The following is a 27,476-nucleotide window of genomic DNA, read 5'->3' as shown; positions in this document are numbered from 1 at the left end:
TAATGGGTCCCTATTTCTTTATTGAATGTTGATCACAAAATTGTGGCAAAGGTTCTAGCTAATAGGTTAGCTAAATGTTTACCAGGTTTAATTCATGTAGATCAAGCAGGCTTTATTAAAAAATGATTTTTGATTATATTGTAAAATTGATTTCTCTAATTAATGCTTTTCTAATTAATCTATCTGCATGATAGATTGGAGCAGTAGGATGAAATATCAGGTTATAAAATTGGGAACAAGAGTGAGATCGTGTCTCTAGCTGAAATGGATTATTTGTGTAGGCATATTGTGAAATTTAAATGGTCGGATCAGATTAAGTATTTGGGTAATTATAATTGTACACATTAAATTACCTGTCTTTATTATCTAAAATTAAATATGATCTGAATTGGTGGAAACATCTATTACATTAATAGGATGCGTTAATTGTATCAAAATGAATATTTTTCCTCTAGTTCAATTTTTTTTTTAGTCTATTCCTTGTAAGTTTCTTCAATTTTTTTTAAAGACTCAAATACTTTGGGGAAGTTTTTAATGGAAAGATAAAATGGTAAAGCTGTCATTACATAAATTGGAAGTATGCATTAGGAGGTTTGAAACTTCCTAATCTTCAAAATTATTATGAATCATCTCAGTTGAAATTCATTAATGGGACGTTTGAAGCAGATAAATCTTTGATATTGGCTAACATTGAATGATCTCATATTGGTGAGAAAATGGATCAGTTTATTTATAGATGTAATCATCAATTATTGAGTAATTATAATTTACCAGTATTGAAACATTTAATGGATTTATGGAGTTTAAAAAATGAAATTATAGGTAAAGGTATAATTTTGGGTAAAACCCCTGTTTCAAAATAAGCTTTTTTCCTTTTACACTTAATAATCAACTTTTGAAGTTGGGATCAAAAGGAGATTAAAATGGTAGAAGATTGTTGTGAAGCAGGATATTTTATTTTCAAAGAAAGAAATATGATGCATCTTTGAATACTTTTTATTAAATTAAAGTCTTATTTGGATAATTTAGACTTAGACAGTAAAAATTTGAAATTTTACTTACTGAAGTTGGCAAGAAAGGATTCCTATCTGAGAGGTATGCTTTATTTCAGAATAAAATGCTTAAGCTTGGATGTTCATAAATCTAGATTAAAATGGAAAAAATATTTGGCTGAATCTATCAGGATGATTGGATGAATTTGTGAGGATAGTATGAATAATATTTTGAATGTAAGGTATCAATTGGTTCATCAATTATATTTAACTGCAGAAAAATTAGGGAAAACAAGTTTATTTCTTTGGATTTGTGTTTTAGATGTCATAAGGAAGTCTGCTCCTTACATTCTATTTGATTATGTGAGAGTGAAACCTTTTTGGAATACACTTAAGGTTCCACTTGATCCTTTAGTATTTTTGTTGAGTTAGATGAAAAGATTGAGTATGAAGGTAAAATCAAATAAATTTCAAATTGCTTTTTTGAGATTGGCTTTAGCTGTGGCTAGAAAATGTTTGGCAATTACTTGAAAAATTAAAACTAATTTGAGAATTCAGAGATGGCATTTGGAAATGAGACCTTTTTCCATTGGAAAAGATAACATATGATTTACATAATTATTATTATTTTTTGTTAAAACTTGGAGCCTGTATTTGGATTATATGGGGTTGAATTATTAATCTCCTTTCCACTCATTAGTGGTGTTGCTCCAAAACATGGCAACTGATTGAGTTTTATGTTGTGATTTTTTTTTTGGAGGGGTTGTAGGGGGTATTATTGACAAAAAAATGTGTATTCTGTTTTTATTGTATAGTTTATCATGCTTAATAAAATTTTCACAAAAATTCATCCCCACAGCAGTGCAACAGAGGACTCTCTGATTTATGGGCTGTTCCCAGGGATGCACACAATCAGATATCCAGAATTGTTGGAAGACCATACACTTGAAGACAACTCACTTTGGTCTGCCTGAAACCTGTTGGTCTTTCAGCATGGAGATGTAGGTGTGAGAATTGTGATGAATGGCACATTGAGCTGCAAGAGTAGGTGCTGAGGAAATCTGAGGTGGTTTCAACTAAAGCAAGGGTAATGAGGGGAAGGACCACATCTAGTCCTTCCATTACTGGGCATTAAAGCTCTGAGACTGAGGGAAAGCCTCCCCAACAACAAAGGGGGCAGTGTAAAGGTTAAAATCATGTTTTTGATGTGTTGTTAATTTTATGACTATCCATTTAAGATTGTTTGTTTTACTATGATGTCATATGTGGTAATATCCAGGCATATGGGGAGCTTGCTTTCATTCGTCAAAGAATCATGACAGATGTAAGCTCTCAATGCTTTTCTTTGAATTTGTCTTGATTCCTTATTTCATCTTGATTTCATTAATTTTTTTCTTTTATACCTGTTTAAGCTGAATATTATACAGTATACTCATTGTTTGAAAATCTCAATGTGAAAGTATGCAAAATGTTTATTCATTATCTCAATGAATTAAGGCTACTTAAAGCTGCAAGTTCAAAGTTTGATTTATTGGAAATGAGATAGTAATTTGGAATATTGTTGTTTACATTTCTGAAGATGTGTTTTGAAATTGGGAAATACGAGAGATTGAATAAGAATATAGAAGACCCTTTCCAAAGAAAAGTTATGATTGTGAACTTGGGAGGGGGGGGGGAAGAGAGGAGGAAAGGCAAGTAATTTGTCTGAAGGAATTCACAGCCAGATTTAAAATCAAGAAGTATTTAAGCTTTAAGGACGTTTAATTCTGAGAAGATACCAGAAGCTTCTGAGAATGTGTCTAATTGTGAATTTTGAGTTGAGCTGAAGCCTTAATACACCTGTAACCTTTGAAAAGAATATAGGTCTGGTCGCAGAATTTGGCAAAAGCCCAGAAAATGTTTTGAAAAGTTGTGGGGAAAAAAACTGATATGGAAGCCAGTTTATGAAATACCACAGAACACAATTCAGCCAGAGAAATCTTCTTAAAGGGACCACGCAAGATAAAAAAAATTGTTTACAGTTCTCAGGTTGAACAATGAAGCCAGGAGAATATGGGCTGCAGTATGAAGAATCCTAGATGGATATGAAGTCTCATTGGGCTTGAGACCTTGAGCAAGCAGCTCCTCTCAAAGAACTGTTTGATTGTGAATTGAGCCAGCATGGTGGACTGACAATGCTTGGCAGAAGATCAGAGTTAGCCACCAGTGAAGAAGTGGCTTCAACTACCAAGCAAGAAAAAGACTCTAAGGCACTACAGACCTCATTAGCTAGTTTAAATGTTAGTGGAACTGAAACAGATAAATGTACATTGCAAATCCCCACTGGTGCTGTATCAAGTGAAATGCTAAAGATTGAGTCTCTATCAGTGGTATCTGAAAATTCTGATGTGAATCCTGATGACAGTATTTCCAGGGTTATGAGCATAGGAATATCTTCAAAGTCTTCAAAGGTATCTAGAGCAAATACAGCTTCATGTGCTTCAAGCATATCAGCTATGTATCATAAGGCACAAGCAGACTTGGCTACTATTGAGACACAATGTGAGTGGTTGGAGAAAAGATGTCTACAAGATAAAGAAGCTGAAATGAGGAATCAGCAATGAAGGCAAGAAGCTGAAATAGATTCAGCAAGAAGAATGAAGAAGATTATTGCCTGCAGCTGACGTGGACATTACCCCTTCATAAATCTTCGTCCGCGAAGCCAAGCCAAAGAAAAGAAAAGAATGCTATGAAGATGGCCTAAGTAAAAGCATTAGCTCAGGCTTCTGCAAGATCTATCAATCAAAGTGAAATACCCAAAGGGCGAGCACCTAACATTCCAGCAGGTCAATGGGTACTGCAGCCACAAGAAATGAGTCTACTCGAGCAAGGAGCCACGGGTGGCGCTGCTGGTGCTCGTATTACTGACTTTCCTTGTGGATAGGGCTAGCAACATTCTCTTTTGAGTGCACAATTTGTGAATCTTCCTGAAAGAGCTTCAAAAAGGTTCAACCATGATGTCTTTGTGACACTGAAGAACCAGCGACAAGTCAAGGATCCGTCAGTTACAGCTCAAGGTCCTAAGGTACCAGTTCAAGATCCATATGCTCCATTCACAACAAGACAACCAGTCACAAGCCATAGTGGACAAGACCATAAATATCACTTATACCAAAACACAATGAAATGTGTAGCAATAAGGTTCCTATGGCTTACCCAAGAAGGAAATTCCAATTTTAAATGGAGATCCATTACAATATCTGATGTTTATGAAATCCTTTTAACCTCACATTGGAAAGTAATATCAAAAATCCAAAAGATCTGTATTACGTCGAACAGTATACTGGAGGACGGGTGAAGGAGTTGGTCAAAAGTTATCAATATATGGATTCAGAATAAGGTTTCAAAAGGGCAAAAGAATAATTGTCAATGAACATAAAATTCTTTCAACAATAAAATCAGAGGATGCAAAGGCTTTGCAAGAAGCATATGCACTCTTTGAGAGAATGTAGTAAAGCAATGGGAAGTAGTGTACATTTGTAAGAGCTGAATTTGCTTTGCTGATTTGTTGATTATTGTCAATAAATTACCTTGTAAGCTGAGGGACTTACAGAGAACCAAAGTTGCAGAGCTTAAGATCCTTCCTGAAAGGGTGTTGTACAATGTTTGGAACAGCATGTGCAAGTTTACACTATACCAGCATTTGGAAATATTAAGGATACTTCAATAATTCTTTACATCTTTAAGAAATCTAAATCATTGTCTCAACAGAAACTAAATACCTTTGTTGCGGTTGTCAGATACAAGCACAAGAAAGAACAAGGAAACAGAGGAAAAAGATCAGACTGTTCAGGAAAGTTGTTTGTATTGCAAAGATGAGCATGCTTTAGAAAAATGTTCACAATTGGAGAAAAAAATCGTGAAGAGAAATCTTTTAAAGAAGAATGGAATATGTTTTGGTTGCTTGTGTAAAGGACACATCAGCAAAACTTGTAATATGTGACTCAGTTGTGATATATGCAGTTTAAAGTATCCTAAGTTACTGCATGCTCAACAAAGTAAAGTTGAGAAGGAAGTCGAACAAACTGGTTCAGTTCGAAGAGTCTTACTGGGGCAAGTGACCAAGCTCTCTCAATAGTTCCTGTACAGGTTAAACCTGAAAAAGGAAACTCCATACTGAAGACTTGTGCATTTCTTGATCCAGAAAGTTCCACATAATTTTGTACTGTTGAATTGATGAATAAACTTTATCTTCATGGTAAAAGATCACATCTTGAAGACAATGAATGATGAAAGGAAAATTGAAACTAATATAGTTTCAGGTTTACAGATTGTTGGATTGAACAGCAATGAATTTTGTGATCTTTCAAGGTTATATACTCAGAAGACTGCCTGTGAATAAGGAAAATATTCCCTATCAGGATTATATCAAACCGTGGGATCCTCTAATAGGCATTTGCTTACCCAAGATTGATGCCAAAATCGAGATGTTAATTGGATTAGATGTACCGAAAGCTCTCTAACCTCTAGAAGTAATAAGTCAAAATTAGACCTTATGCCATGAGACCATTGCTTGGATAGACAATTAATGGACCATTAGGAGGAAAAATCAGGAGTTGTCATCGAATATAAATTTTAATTGTCAAATTTAATTATCTAGTTTAAAAATTGATTTCCCTGAATGTCTCAGATATTCAACAACCTTCAAAGGAGGATGAACAGTTCCTGGATTTAGTTTTAAATTCTGTTTAAACATGTTGATGGTCATGACTGTATAACATTATCTTTGAAGAAAAGGGATATTTGTATACCAGACAATAAAATTGCAGAAGAGCTGAAGTTCAAAAGCAATTCTTCCTTTCATTTGGAATATACCAATGTCATATCAGATATGATAACCAAGGATTATATGGATATCTTGGAGCATAAAGATAGTAGAAAATGGTATTTACCTTATTGTGGAGTTGTACATTCACAAAGAGAAACTACACATAGCATTTGATTGTGGAGCATTGTTTCAAGGAGTTTCACTGAATTCTCAACTTTTCCAAGGTCCAAACTTGATCAATACTTTAATAGATGTTCTGGTAAAATTTTGTAAAGAGCCTATTGTAATTGCTGCACATATTGAAGCAAAGTTTCACCAAGTGAAACACCATTCGAAGATGGTGATTTTTTTTTTTCCACTATTGTTATGGTGGCCTAATGGTGATCACAGTAAAGATGTGATTGAATACAGAATGATTGTTCATTTATTTGGAGCAACTTCGCCATTTGTGCAAATTTTGCTCTCGGGAAATGTGCTGAAGATGATAAAGAGCAATTTAGTTCTCTGGCTATAAGCATCATCAGAAATAATTTCTATATTGATGATTGCCTTCAGTGGTTTCAGAAAAAGAAGCAGTAGATCTTTAAGTTAAGAAATCTGTTATAAAGGAAGTTTCTTCCTTACAAAATGGATTAGCAACATTCAGGATGTGTTGGCTGTAATTCCTGAGGGAGATCAGAAGAGATGAAACATCTTGACTTGGATCGTGACATTCTACCTGTAGAAAGAATTCTAGGAATGCAATAGTGTTCAATCTGATGTTTTCAAATTCTAAATTGTTTTGAAAGAATGACCTTTGACAAGAGATTCTTTTGATCATAAACTCAATATATGATCCTTTGGGAATATTGATTATTCATACTACAGGTCCCAATAAAATATGGATGGGTTGAAATACCAGATTCCATCACACAAGATTAGATGAATTTTGCTGAGAGTCTTAAAATGTTAAGTTTTGAAGTTAACAAATGTTTTAAACCTGCAGACTTTGGAGTTGACACATTTGTTCAGTTACACCACTTTGCTGACGCAAGTGAAGGTGGTTTGGTCCTGTCAGCTATTTAGTACTGCAAAATAACCAATATCAAGTACATTGTGGATTTGTAATGGGAAAAGCCAGAGTGGCTCCATTAAATCCAGTCACCATACCTTGAATGGAATTGACTCCCCCTACTATGGCAAGCAAAATGGACACTGTTAAGAGAATTACAGATGGAGTTTGCAGACTCTGTTTTGGTCTGATAGTACATCAGTGCTTAAGTGCATTAATAACAAAACAGAGGTTTCATACCCTTGTGACTAACAGAATTAATGGGATCAAGGTTTTGCATGCTAATCAGTGGAGATGTGTTAAAACTGGATAATCCATCTGATATGGCTTCACAAGGATCAAAAGTTCAATTGTTTTGGGGGGGAGCCAACACTTGGGTGTTCTGTCCTCAATTTCTTTCACAATCTCAAGAAATGTCTCAAGATCCAGAAGAGTTAAAGGAAGTTGCAATAGAAGATCCCCCATAATTCCAAAACACTCATATGAATACTATTTAAATATTTAAAGAGAATGATCCAATATTAAATTTGCTATTATTCTTCTTGGTTTTGTGGGGGGAGAAAAAGGAATAGCATGGATTCTTAGATTAAAAACTTTTTTACATTGCATCAAAAAAGAGAATCTGAAGTCTCAAAAGAGCTGTTATCTAACAGTTGATCAATTGGCGAATGCTGAATTGGAGATGATTCTTTTTCCCCCCCCAGAGAAAAGCATTTGATAATGAGATATCAAAATTGAAGAAGAATTTGAATGTTACAAAGTCGAGTAGTGTTTACAAGCTTAATCCTGTTCTTGTAAATTATCTATTAAGAGTAGGAGGAAGATTGGAAAAAAGAAATTATGCCAGAAGTGAAACATCCAATTATGTTATCTAACAAATTTCATATTTCTGAATTGGTTGTTTGACAAGAGAAAACAGGTCATAGTAATTGTAATCGTGTATTGTCAGAATTACACCAAAAATATTGGATACTTGGTGCTTTGACATTGATCAAAAGAATTGTATCAAAATATGTTAATTGTCAATGTGCAAATGCTAAACCTGGAAAACAATAAATGGCAAATTTGCCACAAGATTGTTTCACCTGATGAACCTTCATTTACATACATGGGAGTTGTTACTTTGGTCCTTTACAAGTAAAGCAAGGAAGAAGTGTTGAAAAATGATATGGAGCTATTTTTGCTTGTTTGACTGAGAGCAATTCGTATTGCAGTAGTGTCATCACTTGATACAAACTCTTATCAATGTTTTTTGTTTTATTGCCAGACATGTTCAAGCAAAAAAATAATGTTCTGATAATGGATCTAACTTTACAAGCAGTTTTTTAATTTTGTATTTACCATATTTACTTTTGTATTTGTAACATTAATTTTATATATAAATAAATACTAACATCTCTAGCTTTAGAATTAAATGAAGAAAAAGCTACCTGACCTACCCAATCGCTTTTTAATTTTGTCTTTTTTAGCTAAATGCAAAAAACATCTACTCCCAATTTCTTAATATGACATTTTCTTACTTTTTATTTTCCTGTTAATCCCATTAATATTAAAACTTCTAATCATAACTGCTTTATTCATTTTCCTTATAAAAATTTATAAAGTTATTTTTCATCACTCCTATCCAGGAAGAATTCTCACAAATTAATTTGGTCCTGAGTGTCATTGTCTGCAATCCAAAAAACATCAAGGTTATTCAAAATAAATAGATTATAATTAATTACTATAAAAATAGAAAATAAAACAATCTCTCCCCAGAAACTAGCACTGCCACTTTCCATTTTACGTGTTATGGACAAACCACGAAAATGAGGCCATCAGAAATCAAGCTAACACATCCTCCGACCCCCACCTTATCTAACTAACAGTTCCATCTAATATATAATCTGTCAAAGAAAAAAAAGGAGATATTGCCCCCTATCTTTATACCTCAAATTCATTGCAGCAAATTGGTATCCTGTTACTTGAATTTTAGACAAATTGTGAACGTCCTCTTCAGCTTGTACATAGTTTGTTTAAAAAATAAATTAAAAAAACAGATTTTTGTACAAATATTTTCAAACTATTTGTATAATGCAAAACAAATCTATAACCTTTATCATAAAACTTTCTTAACTGGATTAAATTCTCTCCTTTAATAAATTTTGACTGATCTGGATTTATTTAAAAAAAAAAAAAATCTAATTTTCCCCCTTCATCACTCAAAGGTCCATGTTCTTTAGCTCTTCTCATTGCCAGACTAAGAAGCCTCTCTATCCTGTTAGTTCAAAAATCTAACCAAGGTAGATCAGGGTCTTTGGCCTGGACCCAGTTTTGATCTCAAAACTCAGCTCTTGCAATTAAAATCTTATCCTCAAAATATTCTTTTCCAAATATCCTTGGTATCCATTCCTGAAAAAACTAATCACATCTTCTCCTTTGCCTTCAGACATTCCCACTATTTTAACATTGTTTCTTCGACATTAACATCGTTTCTTCAACGTTAACATTACAGAATATCAACTTTTTCCAATAGTTTTATTCATTGAGATCAAACTGGTCATTGTATTGTGACAAAGTATTGAGGTGATTTGGGAGGAATTATAAGAGCAGGTTGCACACATTTTAAAACACAGAATTTTTGCAGTGCTTTTTGCAAGACGCAATGCAGTATCAACATACAGCTTGCCTGGGAACATGTGATCTTTCCAAGCAGGGGAGAACAGTTTTGCTCTGAGAGGGAGGGTGTGAAATGGAGAGAACAGACAGAAATCTGTTCCAGAAGGATAAAGCTGGCAAACATTTGAAAGACTGTCTGGTCAAAGGACTGTCCGAAAGGTGATCTGAAAGGAGGAGGATCATCTGGAGAACCCTGGAGGTGCAAGTTTCTTCAGCAAGACTGAAGGAATCAGTTGCGGAAGTCCTGGAAGAGGAATCTCTCTGAAAACCAAGAACCCTCCTGAGTGGTAATCATTTGCTTATTAAATACCAAAGACTGGTGAACTTTGTTAATGCTAACCTCTGCACAGTACAAGAATTGTCTGCAACCAGTGAGATTGGACTGTGATCCAAAGAACTTTTCTAATCTTAAATATGCGCTTAGTATTAGAGGGGGATTAATTGGATTAGGTAGGGTAAGTAATAAGTTAAAGTTTAATTCTGTTTTCTTGTTCAAATAGAATTTAAAAACTACTTTTGAAGTAACCCTGTTGTGGTGCATGTCTATTGCTGCTGGTTTTGGGGTCCTCTGGACTCCATAATGGTCTCTTCAGACATATGAGACCTCTCTTCAATACCTTGTACTTCTTGAACATCTTGAATCTTATTTTCCAATTTATTAATGTTATTCATCACCTTTAAAGCATTATCCACTTGAACTGTCAAATCTGTTTTAACTTGTTTCAATTCTGCAGTCAATAATTTAAAATGATTCTCAAGTTTCAGTAAGTCCATCTATTTTCTTAATCTTATTAATTAATTTCTTAAAAATGTCTTGCCTCAAAATCATTGTTCTTCTGAACTTGACAGACTCTTCTGAAGCCATTTCCACTGGAGAGTGTCACCACCTTGTTCATAAATCTAAATGGCAAACAGCCCCTTTAAGAAACAAGGCATTTTTCCCAACTTTTTCTTTCTTCTGTATTATGCATGCCCTACTTTTAGTTTTTCCTCCAGTACTAGCTTTGCTGAACATCAGAGAAAAGTCCCTCACCAGCGTCTTCCCCAGCAGATCCAGAGAGGACTTTAATGGCCTGCTTCATCGACAAGGTAGGCCGGACACTTCTTTCTATTGGCTTATTTTGGTAGGTGTTAATTTTGGAGGGTTTTTTTTGGTGACATTTTTTTCTTTTGTTGATTTCCTTGAATTAACTTTAAAGTAGCTTTTTAATTATAAAAACTTAATAGACTTTTTCAATTAATCCTGCAGGAGTTGATAGGGTGTATGGTGCTTCTCACTGCATTGCATGACATACCTGAAATTCTTACTTTTTTAAAAAAAAAAGTCTGTTTTAGTGCACTCAGTATTCTGGTGGATCTTTTTCTTTGGCTTGGCTTCGCGGATGAAGATTTATGGAGGGGTATGTCCATGTCTGCTGCAGGCTCGTTGGTGACTGACAAGTCCAATGCAGGACAGGCAGGCACGGTTGCAAGGGAAAATTGGTGGGTTGGGTGTTGGGTTTTTTCTCCTTTGTCTTTTGTCAGTGAGGTGGGCTCTGCGGTCTTCTTCAAAGGAGGTTGCTGCCCGCCAAACTGTGAGGTGTCAAGATGCACGGTTGGAGGCGATATCAGCCCACTGGCAGTGGCCAATGTGGCAGGCACCAAGAGATTTCTTTAAGCAGTCCTTGTATCTCTTCTTTGGTGCACCTTTGTCTCAGTGGCCAGTGGAGAGCTTGCCATATAACACTATCTTGGGAAGGCGATGGTCCTCCATTCTGGAGATGTGACCCATCCAGTGCAGTTGGATCTTCAGCAGCATGGATTCGATGCTTGCGGACTCTGCCAGCTCGAGTACTTCAATGTTGGTGATGAAGTCATTCCAATGAATGTTGAAGATGGAGCAGAGACAGCACTGATGGAAGCATTCCAAGAGCCGTAGGTGATGCCGGTAGAGGACCCATGATTCAGAGCTGAACAGGAGCGTGGGTATGACAATGGCTCTGTACATGCTGATCTTTGTGTGTTTCTTCAGGTGGTTGTTTTTCCAGACTCTAGTCTTCCAAAGGCGCTATTTGCCTTGACGTGTCTGTTGTCTATCTCGTTGTCGATCCTTGCATCCGATGAAATGGTGCAGCCAAGGTAAGTAAACTGGTTGACTGTTTTGAGTTCTGTGTGCCCGATGGAGATGTGGGGGGGCTGGTAGTCATGGTGGGGAGCTGGCTGATGGAGGACCTCAGTTTTCTTCAGGCTGACTTCCAGGACAAACATTTTGGCAGTTTCTGCAAAACAGGACATTGTGCGCTGGAGAGTTGGCTCTGAATAGGCAACTAAAGCGGCATCGTCTGCAAAGAGTAGTTCACGGACAAGTTGCTCTTGTGTCTTGGTGTGAGCTTGCAGATGCCTCAGATTGAAGAGACTGCCATCTATGCGGTACCAGATGTAAACAGCGTCTTCGTTGTTGAGGTCTTTCATGGTTTGTTTCAGCATCATGCTGAAGAAGATAGTAAAGAGGGTTGGTGCGAGGACGCAGCCTTGCTTCATGCCGTTACGTTGTCAATGGAGAAGGGTTCGGAGAGCTCATTGCTGAATCTGACCCGACCTTGTTGGTTTTCGTGCAGTTGGATAACCATGTTGAGGAATTTGGGGGGGCATCTGAGGTGCTCTATTATTTGCCAAAGCCCTTTCCTGCTCAGTGTCGAAGGCTTTGGTGAGGTCAACAAAGGTGATGTAGAGTCCTTTGTTTTGTTCTCTGCACTTGGAGCTGTCTGAGGGCAAAGATCATGTCAGTAGTTCCTCTGTGCGAAAGCCACACTGTGATTCTGGGAGGACATTTTTGGCGACACTAGGTATTCTATTAAGGAGATTCCTAGTGAAGATTTTGCCTGCAGTGGAGAGCAGCGTGATTCCCCTGTAGTTTGAGCAGTCTGATTTCTCGCCTTTGTTTTTATACTGGGTGATGGTGATGGCATTACGAAGGTGCTGAGGCAGCTTTCCTTGGTCCCAGCAGAGATTGAAAAACTCATGCAGTTTGGCATGCAGAGTTTTACTGCCAGCCTTCCAGACCTCTGGGAGGATTCCATCCATACCTGCTGCTTTGCCACTTTTCAGTTGTTCAATTGCCTTTTATGCCTTTTCCTGGGTATGGACCTCATCCAGCTCTAGACTCGAGGGCTGTTGAGGCAGCTGGAGCAGGGCGGGTTCTTGGACTGAGCAGTTGGCACTGAAAAGAGATTGGAAGTGTTCTGACCATCTAATTGAGGTTAGAAATCTTGTCGCTGAGGAGGACTGCCCTCTGAGCTGCGCAGAGGGCTTTGGACTTGGGGTGAGGCGCCATACACAGCCTTTAGTGTCTCATTAAAAACCCCTGAAGTCGCCAATGTCGGTGCTAAGCTGGGTTCATTTGGTGAGGCTAGCCCACCACTCATTTTGGATCTCCCGGAGTTTGCGCTGAAGATAGCTGCATGTGAGATGGAAGGCTCGTTTCTTCTCTGGCCAGGACGGCTTTGCAAGGTGAGCCTGGTGGGCAGCTTGCTTCTTTGCCAGCAACTCCTGGATTTCTTGGTTGTTTTCGTCAAACCAGTCCTTGTTTTTCCTGGTGTTTTCAGCTGATCCCAGAGGGTTTCAGGAGACGTGTCCGTGAGGCAGTTTGCATCCTCTAGCTTTGCTTGGAGGTTTGCCTGGAAGTTTCCTCTCACTTTGTCTGACTGCAAGTTTCCAACACTAACCTCTTTCTGGGGGCTCCACTGTTCTTGAACTTTGGGTGAAGTGAAGGTTGAGCTTGCAGCGAACAAGCCGATGGTCAGTGTGGCATTCCGCGCTGGGCATGACTCTGGTGTGGAGCACATCTCATCTTTCTCTTCCTCGCATCAGAACGTAGTCCAGGAGGTGCCAGTGTTTGGATCGGGGATGCATCCAGGTAGTCTTCAGGCTGTCTCTCTGCTGGAAAAGGGTGTTAGTAATGACAAGCTGCTGTTCTGCGCAGAGCTCCAACAGGAGGTGCCCATTGTCATTGCACTTGCCGACACCATGTTGCCAAGGATTCCTGGCCAAGTTTCTGAGTCTTTGCCGACGCGAGTGTTGAAGTTGCTAAGGATGACAACCTTGTCGGCTGTAGGGGTGCGTTGGATAATTATTGGTTTACTTATTCCATCCATGCAGACGCAAGTGTATTAAGTATTTTAATTTTTTGAAGAGCATCACATTGTTGGAATCTCAATAATTTGGCTCTGTGGACACTGTCTGTACGATCTGTTTGCATGTAAAAAGATGGTCCTGAGAGAATGATACAATCAAATACATGAAATGCCATTTTGGCAAAGAACCTGGTGAACATCTGTTATGTATGAAAGTTCTTAATGTTTTGCAAAATCTCTGGCTGTGATTGAATGTGACAATGATCACTGTGCCAGCAATTACCCGCAGTCTACTCTAGCAATCTTTAATGACTTACTTTTTTTTAAAAAAATCCTCTGAATTGATTCAAGATGTCAGCCCCATAAACTTGATGACTTTTTATTGTCATTCTGCAAGCTTTTGAGTGAATTCTTTCTGGATATCTGGTTCTGACCCAGCCATGGTAACATGCTTTACATTGTTCATAATTTGTTTCAAAAACCTTTCTTTATGTTTATAATGGATCCTTTGGGTGAATGTATTTATTAGTGGACAAATTTTATCACGTTTTCCTGAAACTTGACATGCAAATAATTAAGTGTAGTAATTTGCAGTTACAAAATTATCAGACTAGAGATTGCTTGGCACCCAGAAAGGTTCAGGGGAAGTATAACACATAGCAGGCAAATAAATAGTGTTCAAGACTTGCTGCTGAAAATTTTTATTGTGCATGAGATCCATTTGGTCATATTTAAATTTTAAAAAAACATTAATGTGTGCAAACATCTCTCATCCTTTTAGAATGGGAAAATTTGGACTTTGAGCATCAACTTGAGCAATTTACCTCCAATTTTAAGTTCACCTGAACTTTGTTGCTTGCAGCAACTTGTCTATATTTTTATTTTTCCATCTTTAAGTAATTGTGCCTCCTCCAAATCCACCCACTACTATTTCTAACTTTAGCTCGGTTCCGCTGCTTCTATTGTCATACTTGCTGGTTTTAAAAAGTTACTTATCAAAGAAGTGTTTTTCCCACTTTTCAGCCTAGGTGTATGAGTATTGTAGCTCCCACTGAAACACTTACTGTCATATCATTGATATTTTCCCCAAACAATAATTCACCATTACATCTAGCTGACTCATCAACAACCTCAAAAGAAAATTTCAATAGGATTACCTTTGATGCATTTCTCTGCGTCTTTATCACAACTTGGTCCTGAGGTTTTACTTGGTACCAACAATTTGTGAACTCTGAAACAGACAACAGAAAGTAAAAGTAAGTGTTGTGTCTAAAGGCTGTTTGAAATATATGTGAAGAGAATGGCTATACAAGTGTAATTGCCTCATAACCAAAGCAAACTTTGGCACTAATGTGTGCTGCAGAGATGCTTATTATGGTAAATTCTGCATGTTGTATTCTGCTTGTGAAATTCCATTTCGATAATGTTTACCATGGAATAAGGACAAGTGGGTCTGGGTCTGTCTCAAGCTATCTTTGAGCATATTCTGGACTAACCTCCATCTCCTAAGTACACACCATCTGTAAAATGCACAGAATTTCTTCAACAAAGACTTTTTTTTCTGTCATCTCTGTCACATTTGTGGCCCGAAATGTGAAGTTAATAAACATTAAACACAAGTTTTATCAGGTAAACTTCTCAGTGGCTTTATTTTCCTGTTTCCTTTGTTCTCCTGCTTGTGTTCTTATCTCTCTCTCTCTCATACCACGTGACTTCCAGTACATCTCATACATATTCATTATCATGACGTCCCTCCTTTAATCAGAAATAAACTTTACCTTCACTTACCAATATCCCTCGGAAACTTACAAACATCGTAACTAATGGTAATACTATAACTCTACTATATAAAATTTACTTCCTACAGCACTCATACATGCACTTTATGATATAAGATTAAATACTGTCCCAAAGTTCTTATTAAAACTATGACACAAAGTCTTCGTATCGTTTGGGCACTTTTCGGTTTCGTTTCGGCCTGCCTGCGATATTGTCGTCGCTTCTCGGTTGTTCACTCTCAGCGTCGGAAATACTGCTCACCACGGCTTCGGGTGTTTCTGGCGCTCTAGTCACTTCATCAGGAGTGCTGGTAACTGCCTCTGGAACATCATCAGGTCTCTCAGTTTCAGCATCTCGTATTGGCCTTTCAACCTCTTCGCTCGATGTATCTCTGGACTGCTACCTTTTTACACCTGATACATTTCTCTTATACAGGACTCCAGTCGGAGACTTGACTGTCACCATACTGCCACTTCTGGATACGACAGTATAGGGTTGATGGTAATAAGGTGTGTCTAGCTTACCACCAGTTTCATACCTCACTAGAACATTATCTCCTGGCATGATGTCTGAGTACTTGGCTCCACGTTTCAAATCTGCGTACAGCTTTGCTGCACCTTTCTTTTCAGCATCGTGGTCCCTCATCTCCTGGTCGTCTCGGATTTCCTTTATTTCTGGCATTTTTGTGTGGATTTTTCTCCCAAAAAATGCTTCTGCAGGACTTTTTCCAGTGGTTGCATGAGTCGTTGCTCGATAGACAGCCACATAAGATAGCAATGTTTCTCGCCAATTTTGTCCTTCTGCGTGTGCAATCCTCAATCGTTTTTCAATGGACTGATTTTGTCTCTCTACTTCTCCGTTGGCTTGCGGCCATTTCGGAGTTACTTTATGATGGTGGATACCTGTGGTCCTCATGTATTCCGCAAATGTCTCTGAAATGAATTGTGGACCATTGTCAGAGTATAATGTAACAGGTAATCCATATCTTGCGAATATCTCTGCTAATACTTGTATTGTTTTTTCAGTGGTTGTGGACTTCAACACCACGTACTCATAGTATCTGCTGTAGTAATCTATCACTACCATAATTGATTCACCCGTCGGTAAAGGTCCAAGAAAATCAACAGCTACGTCGATCCATGGTCCTGTCGGGAGTTGCGTACTCCGGATCGGTTCTGGCGGATTACTCCTACTTGTGATTTGACATCCGTGACAATTTTAACAAATTTCTCTGCGTCTTTATCACAACTTGGCCACCGTACCTTGGTCCTGAGGTTTTGCTTGGTACCAACAATACCTAGGTGTCCTTCATGAGCTAAGGATACGATCTTCAGTCTCAATCTTTGCGGTTTCACCAATCTGCAACCTCTTAATACACATTGTCTGATGCAACAAAGTTCGTCTCTAATGGGAATGTAAGCCTTGTGAGTACAGTTTTCCCATTGTCCACTCTGTATGCATTCTCTTACTTCCTTGAGTTCTGGATCACGTTCGGATTCTTTCTCGACCTCCTTCGTAGTCACAGCTTTCGGTGTCGACTGAATAGCTATGAAGCGTACAAAGCTCTCTGTTTCTGTTCCCAATTCTGACTTGGATTGTGGACCACCATCCTTCACCAATCTGGACAGCGGATCTGCAATGTTTGCTTTCCCTGCAATGTGGATTACTTTATATTTGTAGGGTTGTAGTCTGAGTACCCATCTCTCTATTCTGGCACATGGTTTGGATCTAGGTGCATAGATCACCTCTAATGGCTTATGATCTGTGATGAGTTCAAATTCAATGCCGTATAAATATGCATGGAACCTCTCACAGGCCCATACAAGTCCGAGTGCTTCTTTCTCTGTCTGAGAGTATCTTCTTTCCACATCTGATAACGATCTGCTGGCATAGGCAATGATTCTTGGTCCTCCATCATGCATCTGGACCAACATGGCTCCTAAACCAACCGGGCTGGCATCCGCTATGACTTTTGTTGATGCTGCCGGATCGTAATATCCAAGAGTTTTTGCATCTGTCAGGCTTTGCTTCAGCGCTGTGAACGCTTTCTTCTGCTCAGATCCAAAATGAAATGGTATACCTTTCCTGGTTAGTTTCCTTAGTGGTTCTGCCACTGTAGCGAAATTAGGAATGAACTTTGCACAAAAATTAACCAATCCCAGGAAACTCCTCACTTCTGTTGCGTTCTGAGGTGCACATGCCTCTGCAATAGCTTTCACCTTGGCCTCTGCAGGGTTTAGTCCTTCCCGTGTAAGTCTGTCCCATGAAGTCCATTTCTGACACACAAAACTGGCACTTGTTTCCATTCACGGTAAGGCCTGCCTCCTGTAGTCTAGATAGTACACTCCTCAACCGTTTGTCATGCTCTTCCTTCGTTGGTGCATGGACTATGATGTCGTCAGAAATGTTGGCAACTCCAGGAATGCCTTGAATCACTCGATGGATTTCATACTGGTAGATCTCCGAAGCTGCATTAATTCCAAATGATAGTCTCTTGTAACGATACAATCCACAGTGAGTCACAAATGTAGTTACATCTCGGGAATCTGGATCCAGCTCTAATTGATAATAGCCCCACTTCAGATCAATTTTTGAGAATACCTTGCTGGTAGTTAGTTCTTGAAGTATTTCCTCCACTGTTGGTATAGGGTGTCGTTCTCTAATTATAGCTTCATTGGCCATTCTCATGTCAACACATAGTCTTATGTCACCCTTTGGTTTGGGCACAGTCACTACGGGACTGACCCATTGTGTCGAATGTTCTCCTCTGCGCTTTTTGTTCAACTGTACCGGTATCTAGAAATAGGCCACGACTGTCGGCGTAGGCTTCAAATTCTTCCAGCCATGCCTTCCACTTCACACTTACAGTGCTTGCATCACCCGTTGGGTCAAAATGAGCAATTCCACTATGTGTTAGAAAGTCACCGTTTGCCCCAGCCATGAGGAAATATTCCAGCCCCAAAAGTACTGAGACAAAGAGAAAATTTTTATCACCTTGAAGTTGTCTGTAATCCTCTGTAATCTTGTTTAGTCTTTAATTTTCTTCAAGCTTTTTTCATCCTCATTGCCAATGTCACATTTGTGGCCCGAAATGTGAAGTTAATAAAACATTAAACACAAGTTTTATCAGGTAAACTTCTCAGTGACTTTATTTTCCCGTTTCCTTTGTTCTCCTGCTTGTGTTCTTATCTCTCTCTCTCATACCACGTGACTTCCGGTAAATCTCATACATATTCATTATCATGACAATCTCTACTGTAAAAGTCCAAGGGCTGAAAACACTTGGCAACACCACCAACTGCAGATTTGTCTTCAAGTGACACACAATTTTGTCCAGAGAGACATCACAGTTTCTTCACAATTGTCAGTACTAAAACCTGGAATTCCTTGCAAGCAGTGTGGCAGGATATTTCGGCAGAAGTACCAGTGGTTCAAGAAATAGCTTCACCTTACCCCCATCTTTGTCTTGACTTATGAATTCCTGGTTTCTACATTCCTTTTTGCAAAATTGTGTACATAATTGAAATAAACTCTTTAATATTTATATCTGATTAATTGTTCCAACTAACTTTATTCAGCTAATATTAAATCTGGACCTAAATTATACTGTAAATATGCCTTTAACTGATAATATGAAAATATTGTATTTTGTATTCCATTCTTATTTTTCTAGTGTTCAAATGTCATAAAAGATTGTTTTCAAAATTTAACTTTAGTTTTCTTAATCCCTTTGTTAAACCAAATTTTTTTTTTAAATTGTGAAAAGAATAAGTTGATTCTGACAATATCATTCATGGTATCTGAAAATTTCTTCTTCCCATTTCCAAATGTTTTTCACTCCATATTTTAAAAATGTTTTAACAAAGGAATATCTTTATCTCCAATAAACATAACATTCCTAGATTTAAAAATAAATATTCAAGAGGAAACTTGGTTAGAACTTTGAAGCCAGTATGATTAATACAATAAATGTCTGGTTATAGAATGGTACAATATAAGTTTTTATATCCACAAAAATTAAATGGATTAAATTGTAATTTTTCAGCTAATTGGTTGAGATCTAATCAAGAAATAGGTACTCTTTACATTGTGGGAATTGTCAAAATAAGACCCCTTTGGATAGAACTGGGTTTATTTTTGGAAAGAGTTACAAACCTAAGATTCCTCAAGATCTGATTTTTTAAAAACTTGGAAATATTTCATATGAAATTGAAATTAAATATCAAAAGTATTTACTAAAATAGCCTTGGCAGTAGCGAGAATGTCAGATGTGTATTTTGGATTGAGTAGATGGTATTATGAGCCCAGAGGACCTATAAACCCAACAGCAATAGATATTCAAGACAAATGTTTACTTAAACAAAAATTGCTTTTAATTATCTTTAAACATTAATATAGAATCACAGTTTAACTTAGATAACCTAACTTGTACACACATTACATACACTTGTACTTAGAATTAGAAGGGGGTTAAGTTCAGAAAAGTTGTTTGGTTCATAGTCGAATCTTATTTCCCATTCCTCCAAGTTCACTGGTTGCAGGTAATTCTTATACTGTGCACAGAATTTAACATTTATAAAGTTCAACAGGCTTTGGTGCTTGAAAAGTATATGGTTACTGTTCAGGAAGGTTCTTCTCAGTTTTCAGGGATTTGTTGTTCCATTCTACAACTTTGTACTTCCATCAGTGTCTTGCTGACAAAATGCCCCATTAGGGTTCTCCAGATAATGACCTCTTTCTTTCAGGTCACCAGAGTTATTTGCTTCCCTTATTCCAAGTGAAACATTAGACTGCCAATCCTCTCCTCTTACATAAACCACAAGGGCTTTGAACAGGCTGTCTTCCAAATGGGGCTTGCCAGCTTGTCCTGTTCCAGTCCCTGCTGCTATTCCTGGCTATAACAGTCTTGCCCTTGCTCTCTGAGAAAAAGCTTGTTTGACACCCCCTGCTTGCAAAACCACATGACCATCTTGGAACAGCTCCAACAAGATCTTTCATCTGTTGCCTTTTGTAAACAACAATCCATTAGTGAAGTCTCTTGGGCACACTCCAAAGCTCTTGCAAAAGCTGTGGAGCTGTTATGTCTGGCATTAGCAGAGCTCCATTATTTCAAATAAGATCTGTTTTAGTGTTTGTATGTAACCTACTCTAACAAACCTTTCCCAATTTATCTCCCAAAAACATATCTATACACTCTGTTGCAATGGCATACTGAAATAGGTAGTTGTATGCCACTTGAAAAGATCACATAATTTATGTAATAAATTTGAAATTTTTCAAAAGATTTGGAAACCATATTTTCAAATTGTAGGAACTAGGTTGTAATTTCCCAACCTGAATCTACTGACTCCTAAAATTAAGATACGTTACATTTTATTTGATGGTTTATTAAGCTTTTGTAAATAATATCCAGATGTTTTTTTGACTGAGATGATGGGGAGAGGATGGGGGGGGGGGGGGGGGGGGGGAGGAATTTTTCAAAAATCACTATTAATTTCTAATTTTTGAAAAATAAATGTATATAAAAGCTTTTAATTCATGAGAAATTAAATAAAAATATCAAAAAAAGCTTAACACCACTTGTGAGCAATTTAGGATGGGTAATAAATGCTAGCTAATTATGCATTCACCCTGTCGATAAGAAATGTTTAATCTTATTAAAATACACTCAATCAAGCTGGACAAAATTAATAAGTCAGAATTATTTATCGCCTTGACTAAAATGGTAACATAAATTTATTCACTGTTAATCATTTGAACAGTCTTTGTTAATGGCAATGCTGCTGCTGGAGTAGGCCCACAGAGAGCAGGAAGTGGAGATGCATTGCTCCTATAGGGTCCAACCACCCAGTTTGACTGCCAGCAGCTCTGTTGATTTGGATCAACAAGTCTTTGGTTCTTTTGACGCGCATTATAATTTTATTAACTAAAATAAATTTTGAGGGGATGGAGTATATGCTACGGCTGGAACGCCCTGACATCAACCCACAGTCAGCTATAGCCTCGAATGACTTTAAGCACTGGGTGAGATGCTTTGAAATATGCTTACAGCTCTCTGATCCTGCCGTGATAGAGGACAGCCGTCGACTACTAATATTGATGACTATGGTGTCCCCGAGAGTCTACCAGAGTGTCCAGGACGCAACCACTTGTGCCGTAGCCATGAAGGTGCTGGAAGGGCTCTACGAGCAACCAGTGAACAGGGTCTATGCTCGATACAAACTTTCAACAAAGAAGCAAGAGCCCGGTGAGTCCTGTAAAGCTTGTATTCAGGCATTAAGGGCAATGGGCAGGGACTGTGCCTGCACAGACAGAACTGCTGCGAAGACCAGACGATCTCATTTGGGATGCCTATGTGGCCGGGGTTTGATTGAATGAGGTGAGGCAGCGCCTGCTAGAGCACGGGGGAGAAAACCTAGAGGACGTGATCTGGATTGCAGAGACGATGGAGGTTGCGATCTTAAGTATGGACATGTACTCTCGGGGCTGGACTCCACACTCTGATGTGAGTAGGATGCCGCTACACTGCCTGATGCAACCCCAAAGTGTTATTTCTGCAGGAGGAACAAGCACAGCAGGTCCCAATGCTCGGCGAGAAAAGCCAGATGCCAGAAGTGCCTTAAAAATGGCCATTTTGCTGCAGTCTGTTGCTCCAAAATGGCCACCGTCAAACACAGTGCCTCATGTGAAGCCAAATCGCCACTCTCCATTTCAAACACTTATTCCTCAGAGCTCTTGTCCAACGATGGTGAGGACTCCACCGTGTGGCAGCGCCTGATGTCGCAGGACAGATGCCGAGCGCAGAAGGTATAGTCCACCCTCACCGCAATGACATTCACCCTAACGTCCGACCAGGCCCCAGCCCTGACCTCAATGCCCGCCGCCGCTGACCGGACACCCAGCGCTGCCAACCCGCGACCCGATGCTGCCGTCTGGGGACCCACCACCGCTGACCACTTCCCCATTCACTGCCCCACTGCTGATGGCAAGCAGCGACCTCCAACACTTTGGCTGCAGGCAGCAAAACCACCTTCCCGACACTTTTTTTCAGGTCCCGCTGTTTGCGTGACATCATCACGCACATGTTGCATGATGTCATACGCAGGACTCCCCTGTCTACATTACAAGTCTCTGCCTCAATAACCCTTGACCAGGACCCCCCCCCCCCCCCCAACCCTTCACTAAAGCAATGGAACTGAATAAAGTGCTTGGACACTATACCAATTGCTTATGACTCTGGATCAACTGACAGTTTTATCTGCCCAGATCTGGCCCACCGTTGCAGACTGGCTATTCTCCCCACTACACAGATAATTTCATTGGTGACCAGATCTCTCTCAACTGGGGTAAAGGGGTACTGCGTGGCAACCCTGAAAGTCCAGGGCATCACGTTCACAGACTTCAAACTATTAATCCTACTCCAATTGTGACCCCCCCCTGCTCTGCTGGGACTGGATTTTCAGTGCCAGTTTCAAACCATTTCCCTGCACTTTGGGGGGCCTCACGCTCTGCTCTCTGTCTGTAACCACTCCACCCTGGGAACCTCCTGCCAGCGGCAGCCCAAGCCACCCACCCCCGGGGCCTCACCTGTAGTCTCTCCACCCTCCACTTTTCGCAAATCTTACCCCTGGCTGGAAGCCTGTGGCCACCAAAATCTGGCAATATGGTTCTGAACACAGGAAATTTATCACAAACAAGGTGCACAGGCTGCTGGATGAGGGCATTATTGAACCTAGCTCGAATCCCTGTAGTGGTCGTTAAAAACGGGAAGAAGCCACCAATGGTGGTTGACTTTTCTTTTTTTTTTTCTTTGGCTTGGCTCGCGGACGAAGATTTATGGAGGGGGTAAAAAGTCCACGTCAGCTGCAGGCTCGTTTGTGGCTGACAAGTCCGATGCGGGACAGGCAGACACGATTGCAGCGGTTGCAAGGGAAAATTGGTTGGTTGGGGTTGGGTGTTGGGTTTTTCCTCCTTTGCCTTTTGTCAGTGAGGTGGGCTCTGCGGTCTTCTTCAAAGGAGGTTGCTGCCCGCCAAACTGTGAGGCGCCAAGATGCACGGTTTGAGGCGTTATCAGCCCACTGGCGGTGGTCAATGTGGCAGGCACCAAGAGATTTCTTTAGGCAGTCCTTGTACCTTTTCTTTGGTGCACCTCTGACACGGTGGCCAGTGGAGAGCTCGCCATATAATACGATCTTGGGAAGGCGATAGCCAGACTATCAACCGTTCACGCTCCTGGATGCGTACCCCCTTCCACGGATCACTGATGTGGTGAATCAGATCGCCCAATATCGTGTATTTTCCACCATTGACTTGCGTTCGGCCTATCATCAGCTCCCGATCCGCTGAGAAGACCGACCTTCGAAGCGAATGGGCGGCTGTATCAATTCCTCTGGGTACCCTTTGGGGTCACAAATGGCGTCGCGGTCTTCCAGCGGAAAATGGACCAGATGGTGGACCAGAACGGGCTGATTGCTACTTTCCCGTATCTGGACAATGTCACCATCTGCGGCCATGAAACGGAGGATCATGATGCCAACCTTGAGAAATTTTTTTCAGACTGCAACTCAGCTGAACTTGACCTACAATTTTGACAAGCCTGTCTTCCGGACCACTCGGCTCGCAATTCTGGGTTGTGTGGTGGAGAACGGGGTGGTCAGGCCAGTCTCTGACCACATGCCTCCCCTCATGGACTTGCCCACCACCCCCCACACCCCCCCCCCCCCCCCACACCCAGAAGGCACTCAAACACTGCCTGGGTTTTTTTCTCTTACTATGTCCAATGGGTTCCACACTATGCCAACAAGGCACGGCCACTCATCAAGACCACCTCCTTCCCCCTGTCAACCGAAGCCAGAGTGGCCTTCGACCACATCAAATCAGACATCGCTGCTGCAACGCTGCACACCATCAATGAATCCATTCTGTTCCAATTCGAAAGCGATCCATCCGACTTTGTACTGGCAGCCACTTTGAACCAGGCTGGCCGGCCGGTAGCCTTCTTCTCCAGAACCCTCCAGGGTCCTGAGAGCTGACACTCCCCTGTCGAGAAGGAGGCCCAGGCCATATTCGAGGCAGTACGTCTTTGGAGACACTACCTCACTGGCAGGTGCTTTACACTGCTGACTGACCAACACGTGGTCTCCTTCACGTTTAGCAATACCCAGCGAGGTAAGGTCAAGAATGACAAAATCGCCAGGTGGAGAATCGAGCTCTCCACCTTTAATTATGACATAATGTATCGGCCAGGTAAACTCAACGACCCGCCAGATGCGCTCTCCAGGGGGACTTGCACCAACATACAACTGGACAGGCTGCATAAACTCCACTAGGAGCTCTGTCATCCAGGGGTCACTAGGTTCGTGCACTTTGTCAAAGCTTGCAACCTCCCCTACACAGTTGAGGAAATTCGCTCCATGACCCGAGCATGCCCAGTGTGCGCTGAGTGCAAGCCCCACTTCTTCTGTCCGGAGAACTCCCACATCATCAAAGCCTCCTGCCCCTTTGAGCGTCTCAGCGTAGACTTCAAGGGGCCCCTACCGTCGACCTACCGTAACACCTACATCCTTAAGGCCATCGACGAGTACTCCCGCTTCCCATTCCCTGTGCCCTGCTCGGACATAACTGCCTCTTCAGTTATAGAGGCCCTGCACAACATCTTCTCCATCTTCGGGTACCCTAATTACATCCACAGTGACAGGGGGTCCTCGTTTATGAGCACAGAGCTGCAGCAGTACCTTCTGGAATGTGGTATTGCTTCAAGCAAGACCACCAGCTATAACCCACGGGGTAATGGGCAAGTCGAAAGAGAGAATGCCACCATCTGGAAAGCGGTTACGCTTGCCATCCAGTCCAAAGGTCTCCCAACCTCTCACTGACAGGATGTGCTCACTAGTCCTCTACACTCCATCTGCTCCCTCCTATGCACTGCGACCAATGCCACTCCCCATGAAAGGATGTTCTCTTTCCCAAGGAAATCCGAGTCGGGTACGACCATACCGGCATGGCTCACGGTTCCCAGTCTAGTCCTTTTATGACGCCACGTCCGGTACTCTAAGAATGACCCCTTGGTTGACCGAGTGAGTCTGCTCCATGCGAACCCGCATTATCCCTACGTTGAGTACTCGGGCAGACGGGAGGACACAGTCTCGGTAAGGGACCTAGCCCAACCCGGATCAGGCGCAGCAGTGCCTTTAACCCAACCTCCCCCTATTCCTTCTCCCCCAGGTCATGTGCTTGAATAGAGGGACCAGCACTACTCCACCAGCTCAGGCCATACTGTCGACAATGCCGTTGGGGAATTGAGCGAAGCAGTGGCCACACCCGGTGACACGACACCGGCGACCCCTATCCCGGCGCCATGGTGGTCACGCCGGATGGTCAGACCCCCTGACTGGTACAGCCCCTAACCTCCATCCACCCTGGGGTAGGTTGTCAAAGAAGGGGTGAATTTGATAGTACAGATTCTATCACCAATGTGTATATGTGCCCACACTCCTGTTTGGCTCCGAATCATGGGTCCTCTACCGGCATCACCTACGGCTCCTAGAACGCTTCCACCAGCGTTGTCTCCGCTCCATCCTCAACATTCATTGGAGCGACTTCATCCCTAACATCGAAGTACTCGAGATGGCAGAGGCCGACAGCATCAAATCCACGCTGCTGAAGATCCAACTGTGCTGGGTAGATCACGTCTCCAGAATGGAGGACCATCGCCTTCCCAAGATCGTGTTATATGGCGAGCTCTCCACTGGCCACTGAGACAGAGGTGCACCAAAGAAGAGGTACAAGGACTGTCTAAAGAAATCTCTTGGTGCCTGCCACATTGACCACCGCCAGTGGGCTGATATCGCCTCCAACCGTGCATCTTGGCACCTCACAGTTTGGCGGGCAGCAACCTCCTTTGAAGAAGACAGCAGAGCCACCTCACTGACAAAAGACAAAGGAGGAAAAACCCAACCCCAACTAACCAATTTTCCCTTGCAACCGCTGCAACTGTGTCTGCCTGTCCCGCATCGGACTTGTCAGCCACAAACGAGCCTGCAGCTGACGTGGACATTACCTCTCCATAAATCTTCGTCCGCGAAGCCAAGCCAAAGAGACAAGAAAGAGACAGATGGTAGTGTAGGATGTCTGTGATTGATTGAGAGTGTAGCCACTCCTACTGGCAGGCCTTAAAGGATTGCTCCCAGGCAGACCAGGTCATTCTGGACTGGTCGACCTACATGTGATATGCTCCAGTCTTTTAGTTAATAAAAGCCTTGGTTTGGATCAACAAGTCTTTGGTTCTTTCGACATGCATTACATAGATTTGACTGGGATGGGGAGAAAATAAGCTACAGAGAGAATTAGTGAGAAGATGTCACTGCTCTATGATCAGGCATAGACTTGATGGGCTAAATGGCCTCTTTCTATGTATAAGGGAATATAAAGTCTGAGAGTCATAGAAAAGACCCTTTGGCCCAATTCATCAATGCCAAACAAGTTGACATTCTGGGCTAGTCCTATGTGCCTGCATTTGATTCATGTCCTTTTATACCCTTGCCATTTCTTAACTGAACCCACTGTGATTCTATATCTTCTGATCATATGTCACCTTTTTTTAATATTTTTCCTTCCTAACAGTGCCACGCTATCTCCTCTGCTTTCCTGCCTACCCATTCAATACACGGTGTATCCTTGGATATTCAGCTCCCAATGACATCTATCCTTTAGCTATGACTCTATGATGGCCACAATATCACACCTGCCAACCTCTAGCTGTACTAACAGGTCACCTACTTTATTTCTTATGCTGCGTGCATTTAAATGTAAAACTTTTCACTCTGTATCTGTCATTTTCTCTGACTCTGTGTCCCTGTTGTTTTGAAACTTATCCTTATGGGGGGAAATTTTGCCCTAATCTGCCTGTCCTTACACACAATCTCCATACCATCTATTTCTGCTTGTGTGCCAACCACCTCTTCTCTTGCTTCTTCACTTTGGATCGCACCCCTTTCAAATCTAATTTAAATCACCCCACCATCCCAAAAGCATTAACCAACCTCCCTGCTAGGATATTGGTCCCCCCTCCAGTTTGT

The 27,476-nt window shown here is 40.8% G+C and overlaps 1 protein-coding gene across 1 annotated transcript in view; it reads left to right on the top strand.

The window, feature by feature from the left end:
• The window catches only part of ankrd55 (ankyrin repeat domain 55), a 144,508-nt gene that overhangs the window by 25,369 nt on the left and 91,663 nt on the right, over positions 1-27,476 (top strand). The window contains exon 5 of the mRNA XM_069923079.1: positions 2,272-2,316. Within this exon, the coding sequence (XP_069779180.1) occupies positions 2,272-2,316 (45 nt within the window). The remainder of the gene's footprint in view (positions 1-2,271; positions 2,317-27,476) is intronic.

The sequence above is a fragment of the Narcine bancroftii genome, chromosome 3 (genome assembly GCF_036971445.1).
Source record: "Narcine bancroftii isolate sNarBan1 chromosome 3, sNarBan1.hap1, whole genome shotgun sequence".
Taxonomy (NCBI): domain Eukaryota; kingdom Metazoa; phylum Chordata; class Chondrichthyes; order Torpediniformes; family Narcinidae; genus Narcine; species Narcine bancroftii.
The sequence above is the reverse complement of the archived record's forward strand: the minus strand, read 5'-3'. Positions and strand labels throughout refer to the sequence as shown.